The sequence below is a fragment of the Suncus etruscus genome, chromosome 8 (assembly GCF_024139225.1).
Source record: "Suncus etruscus isolate mSunEtr1 chromosome 8, mSunEtr1.pri.cur, whole genome shotgun sequence".
Classification (NCBI taxonomy): domain Eukaryota; kingdom Metazoa; phylum Chordata; class Mammalia; order Eulipotyphla; family Soricidae; genus Suncus; species Suncus etruscus.
In genome coordinates, this window is record NC_064855.1 from 12,363,780 (window position 1) to 12,382,419 (window position 18,640).

General features: G+C 46.9%; 1 protein-coding gene across 1 annotated transcript in view; it reads right to left on the reverse strand.

The window, feature by feature from the left end:
• Positions 1–408: 408 nt before the first annotated feature.
• The window catches only part of UBASH3B (ubiquitin associated and SH3 domain containing B), a 95,011-nt gene continuing 76,779 nt past the window's right edge, over positions 409–18,640 (reverse strand). The window contains exons 7-14 of the mRNA XM_049778384.1: positions 16,822–16,957; positions 14,199–14,319; positions 12,936–13,058; positions 11,184–11,276; positions 9,739–9,883; positions 5,389–5,495; positions 3,412–3,521; positions 409–1,724 (exon numbers count right to left, since the gene is read on the reverse strand). Of these exons, the coding sequence (XP_049634341.1) occupies positions 1,587–1,724; positions 3,412–3,521; positions 5,389–5,495; positions 9,739–9,883; positions 11,184–11,276; positions 12,936–13,058; positions 14,199–14,319; positions 16,822–16,957 (973 nt within the window). The 3' untranslated portion in view covers positions 409–1,586. The remainder of the gene's footprint in view (positions 1,725–3,411; positions 3,522–5,388; positions 5,496–9,738; positions 9,884–11,183; positions 11,277–12,935; positions 13,059–14,198; positions 14,320–16,821; positions 16,958–18,640) is intronic.

Here is an 18,640-nt window from a genome sequence, read left to right on the forward strand (position 1 = left end):
AGCACAGGGTTATTTCTATAGCCCTTCCCTGTGCAGTGCCAGAAGACAATGATTTTGTTGGCCACATATTTCTCTAAGTGACTAAGAAAAACAAAACCTCTATATGTTAATCCGCTGATTCACATTACACCAAGGCGGCTCCCTTTACTTTCTTCTCTTTTCAGGGATCATCAAATTTCAATTTCAAGTTGGAACACGAATCTAATTTTATTTGCCATATGTTTTATGCATCTGAGCTTGGAAGCCTGGTGGATGTTAGGGGTAAATCCCAATGTGTCTTACACTGCTGACCGTGGGAAATGGCTGGGGGAGGGTTCACCTGGCATAACATTTGAGGACTATACCATCCCAGGCACTGCCGGCTTCAGCTGGGTGCCACCTAGTCCCACCATGAAAGACATTGATAGCTTGCTGTTTGATTGTCATTTATTGGTTCTTTTAAATAGACTCCCTCTAACTCCAGGAAGCAGGCATGAGGAGAAACCCCAGGTGGGTGGTACTCTCCATTTTTCCTCATTTAAATTAGTATAGAAAAGCAAACTGATAGAAATGAAAGCTGTGCAGTTGTGATGGGTCATCCCTGAAATCAGTTCTCTGACGTCAACGCCATCTCTGGTGTTCCCTGGTGTGACCGGGAAGGTTCTCCATGGTTGATGTTCCTTGCCAAGTCTGATGGCCCTTGGTATATATAGTTGGGGAAGATGACCCCTATTGCACAAGAATGAGCTTCTTGCTGACTTGGATCACATCGGAAGCACATGCTCCTGACCAATATCCATCTCCACAAACAAGAACTGTCTAAACTCCGAGAGGCAAGGACCAACAAATCAGGCAATTTCCAAGTGAGTCTCTCTTGGTGTTTTACAAGTTCTTGGCTCCTGGAATTGAATCTTTCATGTTTCTCTTCCTCCTGAGTATCTAAAAGTGCTTTGGAGAGCAAAAAGGGTTCTGTCTCCCCATTTCACAGATAAAAGCTAGGGCTGGGAGGCAGGAGGGCTGTAGCCAAAAGCCGGAGCCTGGGTAAAGAAAACGTGGTTGGTCCCAGGGAAGAAGGTTTTGGGAAGCCAACAGCCATAGGGTGCAGGGTGGTAGAGAGGGTAGAATGTCAGGTGTAACCTCAGATCTGTTCTCTTCAGGGACCCACTTCTTAGAACCCTCAGCTTCTGTTTGCCTAATTGGAAAGTGGCATTAGAAACAAACAAACAAACAAACAAACAAAAGCAATTTCTACCAAGGAGCTGGCTATTCACTGCCACTGGGGCTGGATTCTAGCCCAACTCCATATTCTTCTCTAGTTCCCTTTGGCAGACGCAGGCTTCTTGGCCAGGTTACCCAGGACAGAAGGCAAATGGCACCTCCTTGCCTGCCCAATGAGGAAGCAGGATCTGCCATGCCTCGTTGGCCAGGCAAGAGCTCAGAGAGAAGGAATCTTAGCTGGCACCGAGTCTTCTCTGCTTTATGTAGGCGCCTCACGAGCACTGGTGAGCCAGGTAGGAAAATGCTAGATGATTCCTGGCTGTCTGCTTAGCAAGTGGTGCCAATTCCCCACTGTTACCAAACACGCAGAGACACTCCTCCCGTGCAGGCTACTCCTGTAGCAGTGTTTCTCTCCAGTTGAATCCTCCAGTTGGTCCGTGGGTGAGAGGAAGGATGGGGGGGTCTGTTAGCTGCCACAGTCCAGTTTCCCCCAGTTCTTCACAGGAGCAAAATCCCAGGTAGGGGATCTAAGGAGTGAAGAATGGGAAGCAGGAGAGGGGAGAGAGAGATGGAGGGGGGGGGGGATAATGACAATGTTCAAACTATATATAGAGTTTTCATCCACACCTGACAGTGCTCAGGGGTTTATTCCTGGCTCTGCATTCAGAAATTACATCTGGCAGGTTCATGGGATGCTGGGGGATCAAACCCAGGTAGGCTATATGCAAGGTAAATGTCCTTCCTCCTGTACAACTACTCTGGCCCAACGCTCAAACTTTTTACCTACATACACAAATATTTTTTCCTAGGTGATCCTGATAACCGGGCAGTCAGGGAATGAATAGAAGGGCAGACATCCTGCCTCCCCCTCTGGAAATCCCTAAGGAGGAGAAAGTAGGCAGAACAGGCCTGTTGAGAGGGAAGAGGATTTACTTGCGGAGGATTCACTAATGTAATGAAGTCATTTGGGGGTCTAGTTCTGAGTCAGTGGGAAAAAAGGAGGCACACAATGCCCAAAGCTCAACTATCAAAAGGTGGTCCTTACTGCAAGTTTAAAAATACAGCCCTGGGCCAGAGGGATATAGTACAGTGAGTAGGTAGGGAGTTTGTCTTGCATGCAGCTGATATCCTATATGGTCCCCTGAGCTCCTCCAGAAACAATTCCTGAGTGCAGAGCCAGGAATAATCCCTGAATACCGCTGGGTGTGGCCCCCAAACACATAAAAAATTAAAAATAAATGCAAGCCAACTACTTCTGAAATTAGATCTGTGTCAGGAAGAGTATTTTATTCTAAAATTTTCAGTTCATCTTGCTTATTTTTATTATATTTTCATTTTTAACAGTCAAAGTGGAGTTTTACCTTCCTAACTTCCAGACACAGTTTTGTGTGTGTGTGTGTGTGTGTGTGTGTGTGTGTGTGTGTGTGTGTGTGTGTGTGTAAATGAAAAAAAACCTGCACCTTCCAGTGGTTTATCAATTGGGATAGGAATTGGCAAGCTTTTAAGAAAATGAGAAGGAATAGCAACTGCATTTGCACGGGGTTCCCTGGGGTGGATAGAGGAAGTGAAGGGAAATGTGTGGGAGGGTTCCACAAAAACCCCCTTCCAGATCAGTCCCCTGGGGTGGGGGTCAGCCTCCCAGCCTGCTCTTTGGAACTCTCCTTACAGGGCTGCATTTCTGAGAGGCAGAGGCAGAGATTTGGATGCTTCTTCCGTCTTTATCTAACCCAAAGTAAAACCTGTGTAATTTGCTTAGACTTCTCAGGGACTCTTACTTTTCAGCTCTTAAAAGGCTGAACGAGGGTCCCAAGCTATATAGCACAGAAGTAGGGCATTTGCATTGCACATGTCTGACTTGTGTTATATCCCCAGCATTCTGTGTGGTCCCCTGTGCCTGCCAGGATTGATGTCTGAACGCAGAGACCAGGAGTAACTAACCCCAGAGCACTGCCTGGTGTGGTTCAAAAACAAACAAGCAAAAAAGAGACAGAACTCGTTCACATCTACCTTCATTCTTCATCCAAGCCTCAATTAAGTGCCTTCCAAGAAGAGCACCTCTCAATAGACTTGGTGGAGCCGATCAATACATGCATTTTTTCAGTTCCCAGGAAATACTCTCAAGGACTCAGCCATCAGCCAGACTTAAGCGGCCCTCAACTACAAGCACTTCTCTCTGCTGCCCCCAGGTCCCTGAAATGCAGGTTCCCCAATTACCTTTCGGACCATTTGTACAAAGTCCTTGGAGTTCTGAGGTGACAGGCCCTGGAGCTGACAGGTACAGGCTTCCAGAGAAGAGGCGTGGGCCACGATCAGGATGTTGTTTCCTGGAGTGGGATCAGAGGAAGCAAGGGCTGGGCATTCTGCTTCTTAAGAGCACATGCATAGTGTAAGCCCTGCGAATAAGGCTTTTGGGGGAGGTGTGGTGCTGTCAGGGGGTAGCGATTTGGCCAAACTATCAATGCACTGTATTAAGGTAGCCATAAGTGCCCTTAAAACCAATCCTCCCCAACCCTTTTATCTTAAAATAATGAGATGTGCAGGAAGTAACAATAGTGATCTGTACTATATACAGTAGTTCCCTTTGGTCTGAGTTTTGCTCTTAGCTGTGGTCAACAGTAGTTAAAAATGACTACCAAGAGGGGTCAGAGTGATAGTACAGTGGACAGGGTGCTTCTCTTGCATGCAACCCGACCTAATTTTCATCCCTAGCACCCCTGTGGTTCCCCAAGCAACACCAGGAATGATCCCTGAAAAGAGAGTCTGAGCCAGGAGCACCACTGAGTATGGCCCCCACACAACCCCCTCAAAAGTATAGAGTAAGATAGTCTGAGAAAGACTGAGTTCATGGAATTTGTTTTCGTTTTTGTTTTTTGGGTCACACCCGGCAGCGCTCAGGGGTTACACCTGGCTCTACGCTCAGAAATCGCTCCTGGCAGGCTCAGGGGACCATATGGGATGCTGGGATTCGAATCACCATCCTTGTACATGTGAGGCAAATGCCCTACCTCCATGCTATCTTTCTGGACCCCGAGTTCATGTAATTTTTATCACAGCATATTGTTACTCCAATGGTTTTATTTTGTGATCAGTTGTTATCGTCAGTGTCCCACAGAACTGGTTTATAAGTAACTATCATGTAGAGGCTGCATCTACTTCAGTGCTTTCTGCATTTATTGATGGGTCATGCATTGGGGAAAAAAAATCTCTGGATAGGTGACAATTCTATGTGTTATACCACATAGATGTATGAGACTATATGTCCATTATGTGTCTACATTTGTTCATAGTCTCTACACACACAGGGGAGGTCCAAGGCCCACCTCACCCAACGTTCTGTAAGGTAAGGCCCTTGCTGCTACCAACAGCTTGTTCCTATTTCATCAGCTTTACCCAGAGCTTTTTCTAATCTCCTGCAAAATCAAGAAGCAAAACTACACTATGTCTAAAGACACCTCCCTATTAGTGTTTTCAGGGTAGCCAAGAGGAAGTGTGAGGACTGGGGACTTCCCAGTTGCTAGATCTTCCTTGGGCATCTTTGTCACTGAAAATCTGGGAGTTGCGATGAAGCAGTTGGCTTGTTAGTGACAGGTGAAAGGTGGAGTTCATACTAAATGCTGGTGACCAGGGCTTGCTACTGTTAACACTGGTTACTGAATTTCAGTCTTTGCCTTAAAAGTCTACTTTATTGCTACTTTTTAAATAATAAAAATAAGGACTTGGCTTGTGCATACTTGTAATCTTTCGTCAAAAATGTGTAGTCATTACTACATATCTTTTCAGTTCAACCTTTGTAACATTCAACAGCAAACAGACCTGAATCAAACATGGCACTAGCTGGCAACAACAGTAAAGTGTCTATGTGCTGGGGTACATGTTTCCAAGTCAATTTATAGGCAAAGTGCTGTTTATGCTAAAGTACTTCTGGAACTTTTAATATGGACCTTTCTTTCGAGAGTTGAATTTGAGGAGCTGCAAAGCAAAATTTGAAATTATGTGGTAGTATGTTAAATTTTCATGGACTCTTTACCACTTCAGGGACATAGAGATTATTCCAGATATAATAAAAAGATTTCTGGCAATCTTTTTCTGTTAAGCAAATGTGCCGAATCCAGTTGACATCTTGAATAGCCATTTACACCTTGTAGAAATGATCACATCTTAAGATATGGACTTCCTGAACAAGATACTTACCTTTACTCTTACATTCACTTATTATTTCCTTTGTTACTTGAAAACTTCTATTGATGTATGTGTCATAAGGTTCTGAAACTATTAACTTGCTGACTGGGATGTGAGGTCTAGAACAGAAAAAAAAAATGAACAAAGGGAATGAATAATTAGTTTGATCCTCCAAACAAACAGCCCCTGTTATTACTCAGCTAAATTTTTATACATATTTAACATTCTCAGATTTGTTTTTTCATTTCTCCAAGGATAGGGCAGAGTATTTCCGCCATATAGAAACAAGGTTGAGATGTATAGAAATATAGTGTCAGAGTGAATGGGTAAAACTATAAAATGCTCAGAGCATCTTCTACCTACAAAACTTATCAGTATTTTTTTTTTGTTGTTGTTGTTGTTCCTAGGTAGTGCTCAGGGATCACTCCTGGAGGTGCTCAGTGAACCATTTTGGTTGCCAGGGATCAAATGCACGCTTACTGTGTGCAAGGCAAATGCCCTCTCTGCTATATTATTACTCCTTCCCCTTCATCAGCTGTTTTATTGTTCATGTCTAATGGAAGCAAAGCAGAGATGGAAACCAATCACCGCTTAGATTATCATCAGTTTCCTAGGTCCTTGTCTTACATGGGGTAAAGATGCTCTAATGGTAGGCTTTCTTACACCAATTTATTTTCAGTTCTCTGGGGATGTAATTCACACACAACACTGTGTATGTGTCTAACTCACTGATTGACACATACTGCAAAAGAGGTTGTCTGTAATATGCAAGTACTACCTCCTCTAGACCACAGAGTTCCCCATTTTATAGAATGCAGAACACTAAAGATCTAGTGGGAAGAAGAAGAATGGACTCTAACTACCCTACTGTTAGCTTCCCAGAACTGAGTCATTTTCTAACTGGAAATGAATGTCTTTTTAACTGGAAATGACACGCCAATTGCATCACTGCCCCTGGCCCCTGGGAACCATCATGGACCATTTCTATGATCCAGCTGCCTTAGATCCCCATAGAAACTCACTTTCTAAAATAGAGTTCCATATCTTTTGTCTTTTATACCTGAAGTAGAGTTTCTGGAATAGATGAAACTCTAGAGTTTTATATTTTTGAAAGGCATAGAGAAGAAACTGCATACTATTTTCCTCAAGTGGCAGAACCATTTACATTCCCACAAACAGACTATGAAAAATTTCCCTTGTCCCACATACTCACCCAACACTTCATAGCTGCTATCTATTTTAATTATTTTAATTTCCCATTGATTTCTTATTAGTGTAACTATGGTATAGAATTTTGGGGATTGAGCCTCTCTAGCACTTATCTTTGATCTTCTTGGTTAGAGCAAGTCTAAGGTGATAGAGTCTCATGTTGCTTTGGATTTCTCGAAGATTGGCATCGATTTACCTGTGCATAGAACTGCTGACTGCCTATCGGTCTTCTGGAAAAATATCTACATGGCCCATATCTCCTAGGGGCCAAGTGGGGAGCCCATGAGGGCCCCAGTTGGCAGTACAGGGATCAGACTCAGGGCTATGTCTCACCTAGTAGGCATTTTCTGCTCCATCAGACCCCCTTCCTCTCAGGGAAGCAAGGCCTATTCTCAAAAAATGCACAGCCCCATGGGTGAAATTTTGTTGTTTCTGCCTTGTTTCTTCCTGTCCAGATCTTACAGAGAGCTGCTGCTTCCTCTACACAGTCAATGAGCTGTTAATGATTAGTCAGTGAATCTGGTATGCTCCTCTGAGCTGGCTCCAGGCCTGCTCCTCTCTATCAAAGGCAATAAATCCTCTTGACCAGTCTTGCCTATCACTGTTCCTTCTATCCTTGGGCATTGCCCCTTGCTTCCCAAGGTCTGTTCTTTGGGCCTGACTTAGGTTGGAGTGCCTCTAACATAAGCGGCCATGCCTGTTCCCTGCATATCATTGGGTTTCACAAACCACTTCTGGCTTAGGCTGGTTTTTCCTCCCCAACACACAATGGTTAAAATGAAATGTCCTCTCCTGCTGAGGAACAGGAAAGCTGGGATCTGGCCTGTTGTAACCTCACACGTTCCCAACATTCATCTTTCAGCTTGTAGCGCTGCTAATGTGTACATGACAAGGCTCTGGGCAGTGTCCATGACCTCTGTTATTCACATTGGAAGGAGCTGCTGGTCACGTGCATGGGGGACATTGAAGACCTTTTGGCCCCCGCCAGGAATGGGTGATAAGTGGGGAAAATGATTTGGCCACTGTTAACAGCATTTCAGTCTCTTTCCCAGGCCAGAGAGATAAGTTGCTTTTGGCATATGGACAGTTTATATATGACTATTTCCACCCAAAGGACAGAACAGGGGCCTTGGTGTGGACAGAACAAGTATGGGGTTATGGTATATAGCTTGTATGCAACTGGGGTCAGTTTGTTCCCTGGCACCAAAGGTGCCACCATTGGGGGGCTCAAGTTAAACCCTACCTCTCAGCATGCTGAGAATCACTGGAAGGTTACTGGGTACGTTTTTTTTGTTGTTGTTTTGGGGTCACACCCGGCAGTGCTAGGGGTAACTCCTGACTCTACACTCAAAAGTCGCTCCTGGTAGGGCACGGGTGATTATATGGGATGCCAGGATTCGAACCACCATCCTTCTGCATGCAAGGCATGCCTTACCTCCATGCTATCTCTCTGGCTCACCTTTTTTTTTTTTATACTTTATTAAACCCTACCTCTCAGCATGCTGAGAATCACTGGAGGATCACTGAGTAATTTTTTTTTTTTTGGTTTTTGGGCCCCACCCAGCAGTGATCAGGGGTTACTCCTAGTTCTGCACCTCCAGAAATCATCCCTGGTAGCATACGGGACCATGCGGGATGTCAGGAATTGAACCAGGTCCCTCCTGGGTCAGCTGCATGCAAGTCAAAAGCCCTGCTGCTGTGTTATCTCTCCAGCCCCTGAGCACCCTTTTTTTTTTCTTTTTTTTTTGGGCCACACCTAGTGACGCTCAGGGGTTACTCCTAGCTATGCACTTAGAAATCACTCCGGGCTTGGGGGACCATATGGGACACGGAGGGATCGAACCACGGCTGTCCTAGGTTAGCAATGCAAGGCAAACACCCTGCCTCTTTGCCACCGCTCTGGCTCCGCCTGAACACCTTTTTGAAGCTCCTCACCTCCCCTCAAAAGGGTACACTGTCAGCAGAGGATCTAGTGGGTTTAATTTTATTCCTAAAAAACACTACTACTTTGGAGCAACAAGATGTGCATTCCACACACGTTAACTTATGAGGTTAGCCGACATCTTAGCTGAAGAGCAGAAAATGAGTTGGAGACAAAGCTCTTCTCTCCCACATCAGTCATAAAGACGTCCACATTGACCCAGGTTCAGAAGGTGACAGCAATAAAAGACAAGGGTCATTGGGAAGTGATGTTTGCATTCACCAGTGGCTCCAAATTCTATTCTTTCAAAACCAGAACGAGGAGGCCAGAGCAACAGCACAGTGTATATGGCATTTGCCTTGCACACAATCAACCCAGGTTCAATTCCTGGCCTCCCAGATGGTCTCCTAAATGCCACCAGGAATTACCCCAGAGCACAAAGCTAGGAGTAACCCCTGAGAACCACCAGGTATGACCAAAAAAAAAACAAAGAACAACAAAAATCAGAACAATTTATCATGACAATGATGATGAATTGCTGCCTCTCCTTTAAAGCTTTTTATAAATGCTCAGGTGCATTTTTTTTTTCGGGGATGTGTGGATAGGGGCAGATGGTGCCACAGCTCAAACCTGGCTCCTGCATAAGCACCTTTGAGCTAAGCTCTCTCCCTGACTGTAGTGGATTTGCGTGATAAGAATCACTCATTAATTCTCTATTATTTGCACGTGGATTATTGATTGCTCACTGATGATACAGAAAAATGATGTTCTCAGGGTTGGAGTGATAGTACAGCAAGGGAGGATATTTGCTTTGTACATGGCCAGCCTGGTTCAATCCCTGGCATCCCTCTGAGTCCCTCTAAGCAGCACCAGGAGTAACCCCTGAACATTGCTGGGTGTGGCCCCCAAAGCTAAGAATAATAAATAACAAGCAAATGACTTTCTCCCCAACCTCCTATTTTAGGCAAGCTACTTGCATGTCAAGGTCCGGGTTCTGATCCACAAAGAGACAGAGAAGAGGGTCAGTGCTGGATCATTCCCTCATGTCTAGATGAGGTCCTGAGCAGGTGAACTAGCTGAAATGCAAAGTGGTTTCACTGACCCAACCCTGGCAGTAGACAGAATGTGAAAACACATTGGGTAGGGCTGGGTGGTGGTGGTGGCCTCTGTGGGCCCCACAGCTCTCTGTCTTCCAGCTAGCACCCCATCCGCTCCCCAGCCATGGAGGTTACCTGTAGGTTGTGTCCACACTCAGGTTGGCGGCTGCTAACTCGGATGGGGGAATCCATGCAGGTAACGTGTTTCCCGCAACCCATTTTGTCCACTCAAACAAGCCAGGCTCTACTCTGATCTTCAAGTGATTTTCTTGTTGTAGACCTTAGAGGCAAGAGAGATGGAGGGTGAGGAAGGGAAGGACCCCCACAACTCAGAGAATCCCCAGCACATGCCTATTCTCTCCCAGAGGGTGGAAATAACTCAAAAATGACAGGAGCAGGTACATTTGGGCAAAAGTGTGTCATTTCCATGTTTACTGTTGGAGCCAGACCACCAGCATGTGCATGGTCCCTGGTATATAGGCAAAACCACCAGCCATTACATATGTAATTTATATAGTTCAGTTTATGCCTAAAATTCCTCTTTCTAAATGTCCAAGTTGGTTTTACAAAGGTGTGCCAGGAATTTTCTTAGCCTACACAATGTTTCCCTCCACCTACATAGCCATTTGTTTCGTTTTGGAGCCATATCTGGCAACACTCGGGATCTGCTCAGGGGACCATCTGGGGTGCTGTAGATGGAACCCTGGTGGGTCTCCTGCAGGCAAGCGCCCTCACCACTATACTATCTTTCTGGTAGTATTTGAATGGCAACTAAATTAGTCATTTTCCCTATCAGGAAAATAAAAAATTTGCAAGCACTGGCATTCAAGGTTCTATGCTTGGTCACAATGTTGTTCCCCTGAAGGAGATATTCTCACTGCCATTACCCCAGGAGCACCTGGGGAAATTTGCCATCAAATGTGTTTCAAGGGGCCAGAGTGATAGCACAATGGGGAGGGTGTTTGCCTTGCATATGGCCAACCTGGGTTCGATCCCCAGCATCTCCTGTGGTCCCCGGAGCCTGCCAGGAGTGACTTTTGAGTGCAGAGCCAGGAGGAACCCTAGAGTGCAGCTGGGTGTGGTCCCAAAATAAAAACAAACAAAAATATGGTTGAATACACAAATGTAGGGCCAGCGTAGCTCCTTCTTTGGTTGCCAACAGTTCAACAATCCAGCCTCAAGTTTCCAAGGAAATAAGAATGCAGCTCCCTGAAATTCAAACTGGCATGGGGTTTTTCAGTGGAAGAGGAGGATCCTGACAATGAACCTGAGAAAGCAGGCGGAGTAATGACCAGACACCAGGGAGGCGCAGCTCTGCTGTGTGTGGAAACAAGCTGCCAAGGGGGCTTGTGGGAGGAGATGATTTTCCTTCCTGTGAAGCTTTAACCCACACCAGGCCATTCCTCCGAGAACTTTGGACTGTCCAGGAAGACACTGAATAAACAGTTCCAGTATCTCCCTTCCAGTGCCAGGGGATGACAGGAAGAACTTTCCCCATTGGGAAGCTCTCCATTGGGCAAGGACCCAGGAGTCTAAAGGGGACCATGGGCAAGAGACAGGCTGAACTGGGCACCTCTTACCTTTCAGGATGTTGTTGGCCGTCTGCACGCAGCGCAGGGATGGGGAGCAGTACACATGGTCGATAACCGTGTTGCTCTCTAGCAAGGCTTCACCTGCAAGCAAGCCTACAGCTCAGTCCTCTCGCAGGGCCCAGGCCTCAGGACAGTGGGGAAGTGCTTATGCCTGACATGCACCTGACCCAAGTTCAATTCCCAGAACCCCATGATGCCCTGAGGATTTCTGGGGGCAGTTGTGGAGTCTACTCCCTACCTCACCCCTAGCTTTGCTAGACAGGGTGGCATAGTTATACCTGGCAATGCAAGGTCCAAGCAGAATTAGATCTCTGAGCCATTTGCACCCAACTGCTGGGTTGGTTGGTTAAGAACTGCACAATGGGGGGACTGGTAGTGACAGCACAGCGGGTAGGGCGTTTGCCTTATGGTCCCCAAGACTGCCAGGAGTAATTTCTGCACATAGAGACAGAATTAAGCCCTAAGCATAGATGGGTGTGGCCCAAAATCATAAAGAAAGTTGCCCAGTGTGGGGCCAGAGCCATTGTACAGTGAGTTAAGGTGCTTGTCTTGCAAGCAGCCAGCTTGGGTTTGGTCCCCAACAGCTCAATGGTCCCCTGAGCACTGCCAGAAGTAATTTCTTCTTTCTTTTTTTCAGAAGTAATTTCTGAGTGCAAAGCCAGGTGTAAACCCTGAGCATTTCCAGGTGTGGGCCGCCCACTGAAAAAAACATAATTGCTTTTTAACAATGGCCCAGGCATACCCTTTGCTTGTCTTATTCTTTTGTAAATTTGGGGAGTTTGAGTACCATTCGTGTGCAAAGCAGGCGCCTTATCCCCAGTACTCTCTCTTCAGCCCCTTTCAGTCTTTTTTTCTCCTTCACTCTTTGTTTTTCACCATGTCAAGATGCCCAAGAGCTGAGATTGGGAGGAAATTGGGCCTGAGATTTATCTTGTGCTAGTACAACCTCCGTCTGTCATTAAAGGGAAGGTGAGGGGCAACTTAGTGGGGCTTCCCTGTGGGATCCATTAATTTTTTCTGCTGTAGATGTTGCAGCCCTTTAGAAGGGTCTGGAGTCTCCAGAGAATCCACCCTACTCCCTCCTGATGGTCAGTCCAGGCTGTGACTTGGGGTGCTCTTCCTACCCTCCTGTTTTTGTTTTTTTTTTTTTTTTTTTTTTTTACTGTCGATTAGCTTCTACTCTCCTCTTCTGTAGCTGCATCTGTCATAATTGCAGAGCTCTCTCTCTTGCTCTCTCTCTCTATGTGCCATAGCATATGATAATCAGCTATTTTATGTCTGTGTCCTGGAGAGAAGGGGGGCTCCAATCCCAACACTCAGCTAAGTGTCTGGTACAAAGGCTTAAATATGTATGTGTTCAAGATTGATCAGAACAATATTATTGCTTGTCTCTGTGTCACAGGCTGGGGTCAGGGTTGTCAAAAATGGATTCAGCCAGAGTCAGTCACCCTGAGCTCAGGGATCCTTGTAGGGAGTCCCTCCAGCAGGGTGGAACAGTGTGATCCTTGTCCTGGGATGGCAGAAGCAGCAGCTAGGAAAGGGGCTGGAGTGGTAGTACAACAGGGAGGGTACTTGCCTTGCATGCAGCTGACCCAGGCTTGATCCCCAGCATCCCACAGGGTCCCTTGAGCATCACCAGGAGTGATTCCCGAGTGCAGAGCCAGGAGTAACCTCAGAGCATTGCCAAATGTAAAACTAAAGGAACCAAACCAAACAAGCCAGGAAGGGCTAGGCTCTCACCCACGAGTCGAGCCTGCATGCATCCGAACACAGTGATGGGCGCGTCCTTTTCATAATCCCGGAAGCCGCCGCTCCGCTGAGGTAAGCTGGGGGGCATGTTCAGGTTGGTGCGGATGTAGCGGCCTGGAAGAAGGCAGAGAGAGGGCCCCATGTAGGAAGACAGACACAGGGACCCATGAGTTATCCTGCTTCCTCAGGGATCTGGGGAAAATCTGACATGACAGTCCCACACCCCCTCATCCTCCCAATAGAATCCACTCTTCAATTCTGCCAACAGAAAGGGCAAGAATTTGTCTTCTGGAGACGTGTCTGGAAGATTTGTCTCTCAAGTGGAAGTGAGTGACTTCAAAGGATCCACACGTAACACGTATCTGAGACAATATTTCAGAAAAATTATTCTCCAACCAGAAGGTGTGTTAAAAAGTCCAACCTGGGCCAGAGAGATAGCACAGCTGTAGGGCGTTCGCCTTGCATGTGGTTGACCCAGGATGGACCTACATTTGATTCCCAACATCCCATGTGGTCCCTCCAGCCTGCCAGGAGTGATTTCTGAACTGAGAGCCAGGAGTAACTGCTAAGTGCCACCAAGTGTGGCTCAAAACCAAAACGAAAGAAAGAAAGAAAGAAAGAAAGAAAGAAAGAAAGAAAGAAAGAAAGAAAGAAAGAAAGAAAGAAAGAAAGAAAGAAAGAAAGAAGAAAGAGAAAGAAAGAAAGAAAGAAAGAAAGAAGAAAGAGAAAGAAAGAAAGAAAGAAAGAAAGAAAGAAAGAAAGAAAGAAAGAAAGAAAGAAAGAAAGAAAGAAAGAAAGAAAGAAAGAAAGAAAGAAAGAAAGAAAGAAAAGAAAGGAAAGAAAGAAAAGAAAGAAAGGAGAGAGAGAGAAAGAAAAAGAGAGAGAGAGAAAGAAAGAAAGAAAGAAAGAAAGAAAGAAAGAAAGAGAAAGAAAGAAAGAAAGAAAGAAAGAAAGAAAGAAAGAAAGAAAGAAAGAAAGAAAGAAAGAAAGAAAGAAAGAAAGAAAGAAAAAGAAAGTCCAACCTGCTGGATAGTTTTCCTTGTTAATTTTGGACTTGGAACGAGCCCTCATGAGCTCAGGGAACCATGTCTCCCCCAAACAAACCCTGGATCTTAGTTTGTAAACAAAAACTATGGCACTGCCAATACCCAGCAGCGCTGTGCATCTCATTGTGGGCTTGGTGAGATTCAATGGCCATCTGTCCTCCACCCTGCCTTCCTCTGTTTCCCCTCTCCCTTCTTGCCTGTCACCCACCTTTGGAATCAAAGCACTGGGACAGCCAGTACTTCCCGAATACGACGTCCATCCTCTCCCCATGCCGGCACACAAACAGGCATCGCTTCTGGGGGCCTGCCTGGCTGCTGACCCTCAGGGGCTGCAGAGAAAGGCAGGTGTTCAGCTTAGTTGCAGGTGCTTTGCAAACTAAGAGGAAGCAATGACCATATTCTTGGGGTTCCTGTAGCTACTGTTCATCGAAACAGTGTGTTATGAAGAGTAAAGCATGCAGGCCATGGTTTGTAGCTGGAAAGTTCCTACAGATCTTGGTATCTCCTGCATCTTGGGCTCACTGCATCCTCTTCTTGGGATAAAGGGCCTTGTGATCACAAATGTATCTGCCAGCTGCCTATTATTTGCTGTTTAGAACACAGTCAGTGGCTGCCTCCCTATTCTCCATCTTCCCTTCATGCTGCTACCTCAGGCAGTTCAGGGAGGATGGGTGATGAAAACAATAGGAAAGTCTAGACAAAAATCACCCTGGCTCTATACATGCCAGGTGGAGCCAAACCAATGAGCCCTCAACCTACCCTCCTTTAAATTTTGGTTTTTGGCCCAGACCTGGCAATGCTGAGGGGTTACTCCTGGCTCTGTGCTTAGGGATCATTTCTGACAGTGCTCAGGAAACCATATGAGATCAAACCTTAGTTTGCTACTTGCAAGGCAAACACCTATGTGCTGTACTATATACAGCTCCTGCCCCAAGCCCCTGATAACCAGCCACCCCTGGCTTCCTTGGTGGTGCCCTATGCTTTGCATCATTTTTGCAGGCGCTGACCTACCACTGACTCTTGAGTAATGTGGGGGTTAGACTGCCCTACAATTTGACTATAGTAATGCCCTGTTATTCTTGGGGCGGGAGGCTATAGAACTACAGGACTAATGGGCTACAGGACTTCCTGAAGTTGCCCAAGTCCCTCACACGTAACCATCTGGACCTACATGTCCCCAGAACCTGGGGTCATTGAGCACAGGCTACAATGACAGAAAAGATCCATGGGAAAGTGGGGCTGTGCAGTTCAAACTCCATTTCAGGGGCCAGAGAGATTGTGCAGTGGGTAAGGCACTTGCCATGCACAGAGCCAAACTGGTTTCCTCCCAGTGGTGCCCTAACCACTGCTGGGTATGGCTCAACCCTTCTAATGGGAAAAAACCGACAATTCCAGCTGCTCTAGGGTCGGTGGTATCTGAGGTGGTAGCTGTCATCTCCTGGCTCCAGTTTCTTTCTCCCTAGGTGTCCCTGTCAGGGCATGGGGTGAGCTTGCACCTCAGGACTTCTTTTTTTTTTTTTTTTTTTTTTTTGGTTTTTGGGCCACACCCGGTAACGCTCAGGGGTTACTCCTGGCTATGTGCTCAGAAGTTGCTCCTGGCTTGGGGGACCATATGGGACACCGGGGGATCGAACCGCGGTCCGTCCAAGGCTAGTGCAGGCAAGGCAGGCACCTTACCTTTTAGCGCCACCGCCCGGCCCCAAGCACCTCAGGACTTCTACCTTCACCTGCATCATCCAACACTGCCACTCCACATATCCAGCCTGCAACTTACAGAATCTGATTCTTCTCATCTCCTCACGAACTTTGGACTGCCCTGACTTGAGAGAGAAGCACCCCATTCCCCACCAGCAGAATGTAGCCATGGGGCTGCTCATCACTGTGGTTCTAACTTGCCCAGGTCCTGCAGCTCTGGAACCTGTGAAGGCCTGATGCGCTGTGCATTTTCTCCCCAGCAGGTCAGGGGTTCCAGGGGTGTTGTGTATGTAAACATTTCTTTTTTTTTTTTTTTTTTTTTTGGTTTTTGGGCCACACCCGGCAGTGCTCAGGGGTTACTCCTGGCTGTCTGCTCAGAAATAGCTCCTGGCAGGCACGGGGGACCATATGGGACACTGGGATTCGAAACAACCACCTTTGGTCCTGGATCGGCTGCTTGCAAGGCAAACGCCCTGTGCTATCTCTTCGGGCCCGTATGTAAACATTTCAATGGGATTATTATGTTACTGACCCTACCCTGATCGGTGAATGTGCCCTACCCTCGGGTGTGACCTGGCATTCTGCTCCCACCCTAGGGTGGTACCTGATTCTGCTCCCACCATTGGGTGGTACCTGATTCTGGGGGATTAAAGCAAGGGTCTGTGGAAGGCGAGGGGCTTTTTGACTGGAACTGATACTGAGGCTTTTGGCTTCAGTCTTGTCCTCCGAATAAAGTTGATATTTTATTTTTTTTTGGTTTTTGGGCCACACCTGTTTGACGCTCAGGGGTTACTCCTGGCTATGCGCTCAGAAATCGCTCCTGGCTTGGGGGGACCATATGGGACACCAGGGGATCGAACCGCGGTCCGTCCTACGCTAGAGCTTGCAAGGCAGACACCTTACCTCTAGCGCCACCTTCCTGGCCCCTAAAGTTGATATTTTCACAAGCCTGACTGCCTGCTAGCCTTTTACCCACCACATTCACCTCAGAACTGCCAGCTGAACAGGGTGCAGACGTGTGCTCTGAACTAGAGGAGAAAGACCTCATCCTCCATCCCTCCATCAGTCAACCCCATCAAGGGCAGTATTGCAACACAGGGGGTGCAGGATGGGTGGGGCCTTCTACTAAGCCTTACCTGTGTGGGATGGCAGACGAGAGTCAGGGGGCTGGAGTCTGACCCCAGGCCCTGATCCTCATACTGCCGCCTCTCCAAGGCCCCGTCAGTGAAGGAGAATGCCCCGGAAGTTGACGTGCTCAGGATGGAATAGGAGCTGCAGGGAGACAGGGATATGGTCAGCGCCATGGCTGGAAAAGCTGGGTGGTTGCAGGGAGTGGGCAGAGGAGTGGGCCCCGGGATTGGGTTTATGAAGACAGGAGGACTTCAGCGCTTCCTGGCTAGCAGCTCTGTGCTGGCAGCACTGAGACTCTAACCTGATTCTTCTGTCTTTTATCTTTATCTATTGTGATTTCCGTATTGGAGTGGAGGATTAGAGGGAAGTTGTCACGATCCCCATGCCTTAGCTCAAGGTCCTAAGGATGCCTTTACTCAGTACCCCTTCTCCCTGCCCATCACCCCTCACCAGGGCAATGAAATATAGGGCAGTTGTGGATGAGACACTTCTCACCCCTCACGGGTATACTGAACCAGTCCTGTCCTCTCTGGAATAAGACAGGTACTAAAAAACACTCTTTAGGGGTCTAGGGGGGGCAGCAGGCAGACCCAGCCCAACACAACACATGCCAAGCTTTATTTAAAGCATGTGATCTCAGCATCTGCTTGTCAGGCAAGTTCCAGAAGTGCCATCTAGGCTAGAGATGGCTCTTAGGTGTCTGAGTGTTCCCGCTTGGCTGAATTTGTGTTGGGACGATTGTTCTTTTGGTGCCTCTTCTGGGTCTTGGAAAATAAATTTTGAGGCTGGTGAGAGTGTGAGGCTTAAGGTACTTACTTTCTTTACCTGCCACTGACCCCGCTTCAATCCCCAGCTCCACTGAGAGTGACCCAAGATACCAAAAAAGAGTTTCTATTCGCCCATCAGAACAGGCAAAATGGCGGCCAGTGAGTAAACTGGCCTTCTCTTCACCCAAGACCATCTGAACAGGCACAGTTAAAGGAAATTCTTTCTCCCTGGGGGATTTTTCAGAGTCCTAGTCTAACTTCCTGCTTGTGGACATCCCTGCCTTTCTGGGTCACAGCCATGAGAACCCCAAGAGATCCCTCTTTGCCCCCCTTCATCTTGCTAGACATGGAGAAAGAGGCCATCATCCCTCAGCATCCTGGAAGCTCTGATATCAGGGTGGTTAGTCAGGTGATGAATGTGGGGTTCCCCGGCCTCCATCTCAAGTATCAGGGATATGCTGGCTCCTCTTACAACAGACTGAGCCCCTAAGGAAGAGCCTTAGTCAACCCATTCCAATGGTAGGTAGACCCTCACCTGCTCGCAACTCTTTGGAGATTCTCAGAACAAGATAAGAGATGGTCCTAAGAGAATTAGTATTCTGTTCGAAATACACCTTAAGTTCTGGGTCGAAAACACCTTCCCAGTAGCTTGTTTTTAGCTACAGGGCAGCTGCACAAGTCGGAATGTTAAATCTTAGCCACTAGATTTAAATGTTAAGTTTTAAATCTTTAGTCCCAGGAAATAGTATCATTAGTAACTACTTAAATAAAACAGATGAAGGACCCACCAACTTAGCTCACTCTCCTGGGCATTTGCTTTACTCCCATAGAGGAGAGAGTGGGTCTGCCTGATCCTTGTCTGTCCTGCTTGGAAGAAACAAACCTGGAAGCTGGATGTAGTCAGGCAGTCCTTCAATCTGCTGTTGACACACCCCCTTATTTCTCCCCACCTCAGTTGCTTTTATGGGAAGAAAGGGAGTAGCTATGGAAACCCCACTCATTATTTTTGCTTTTGATGTTTGGAAACATTTCTGCTTGGGGGGCATATGGAACAGTT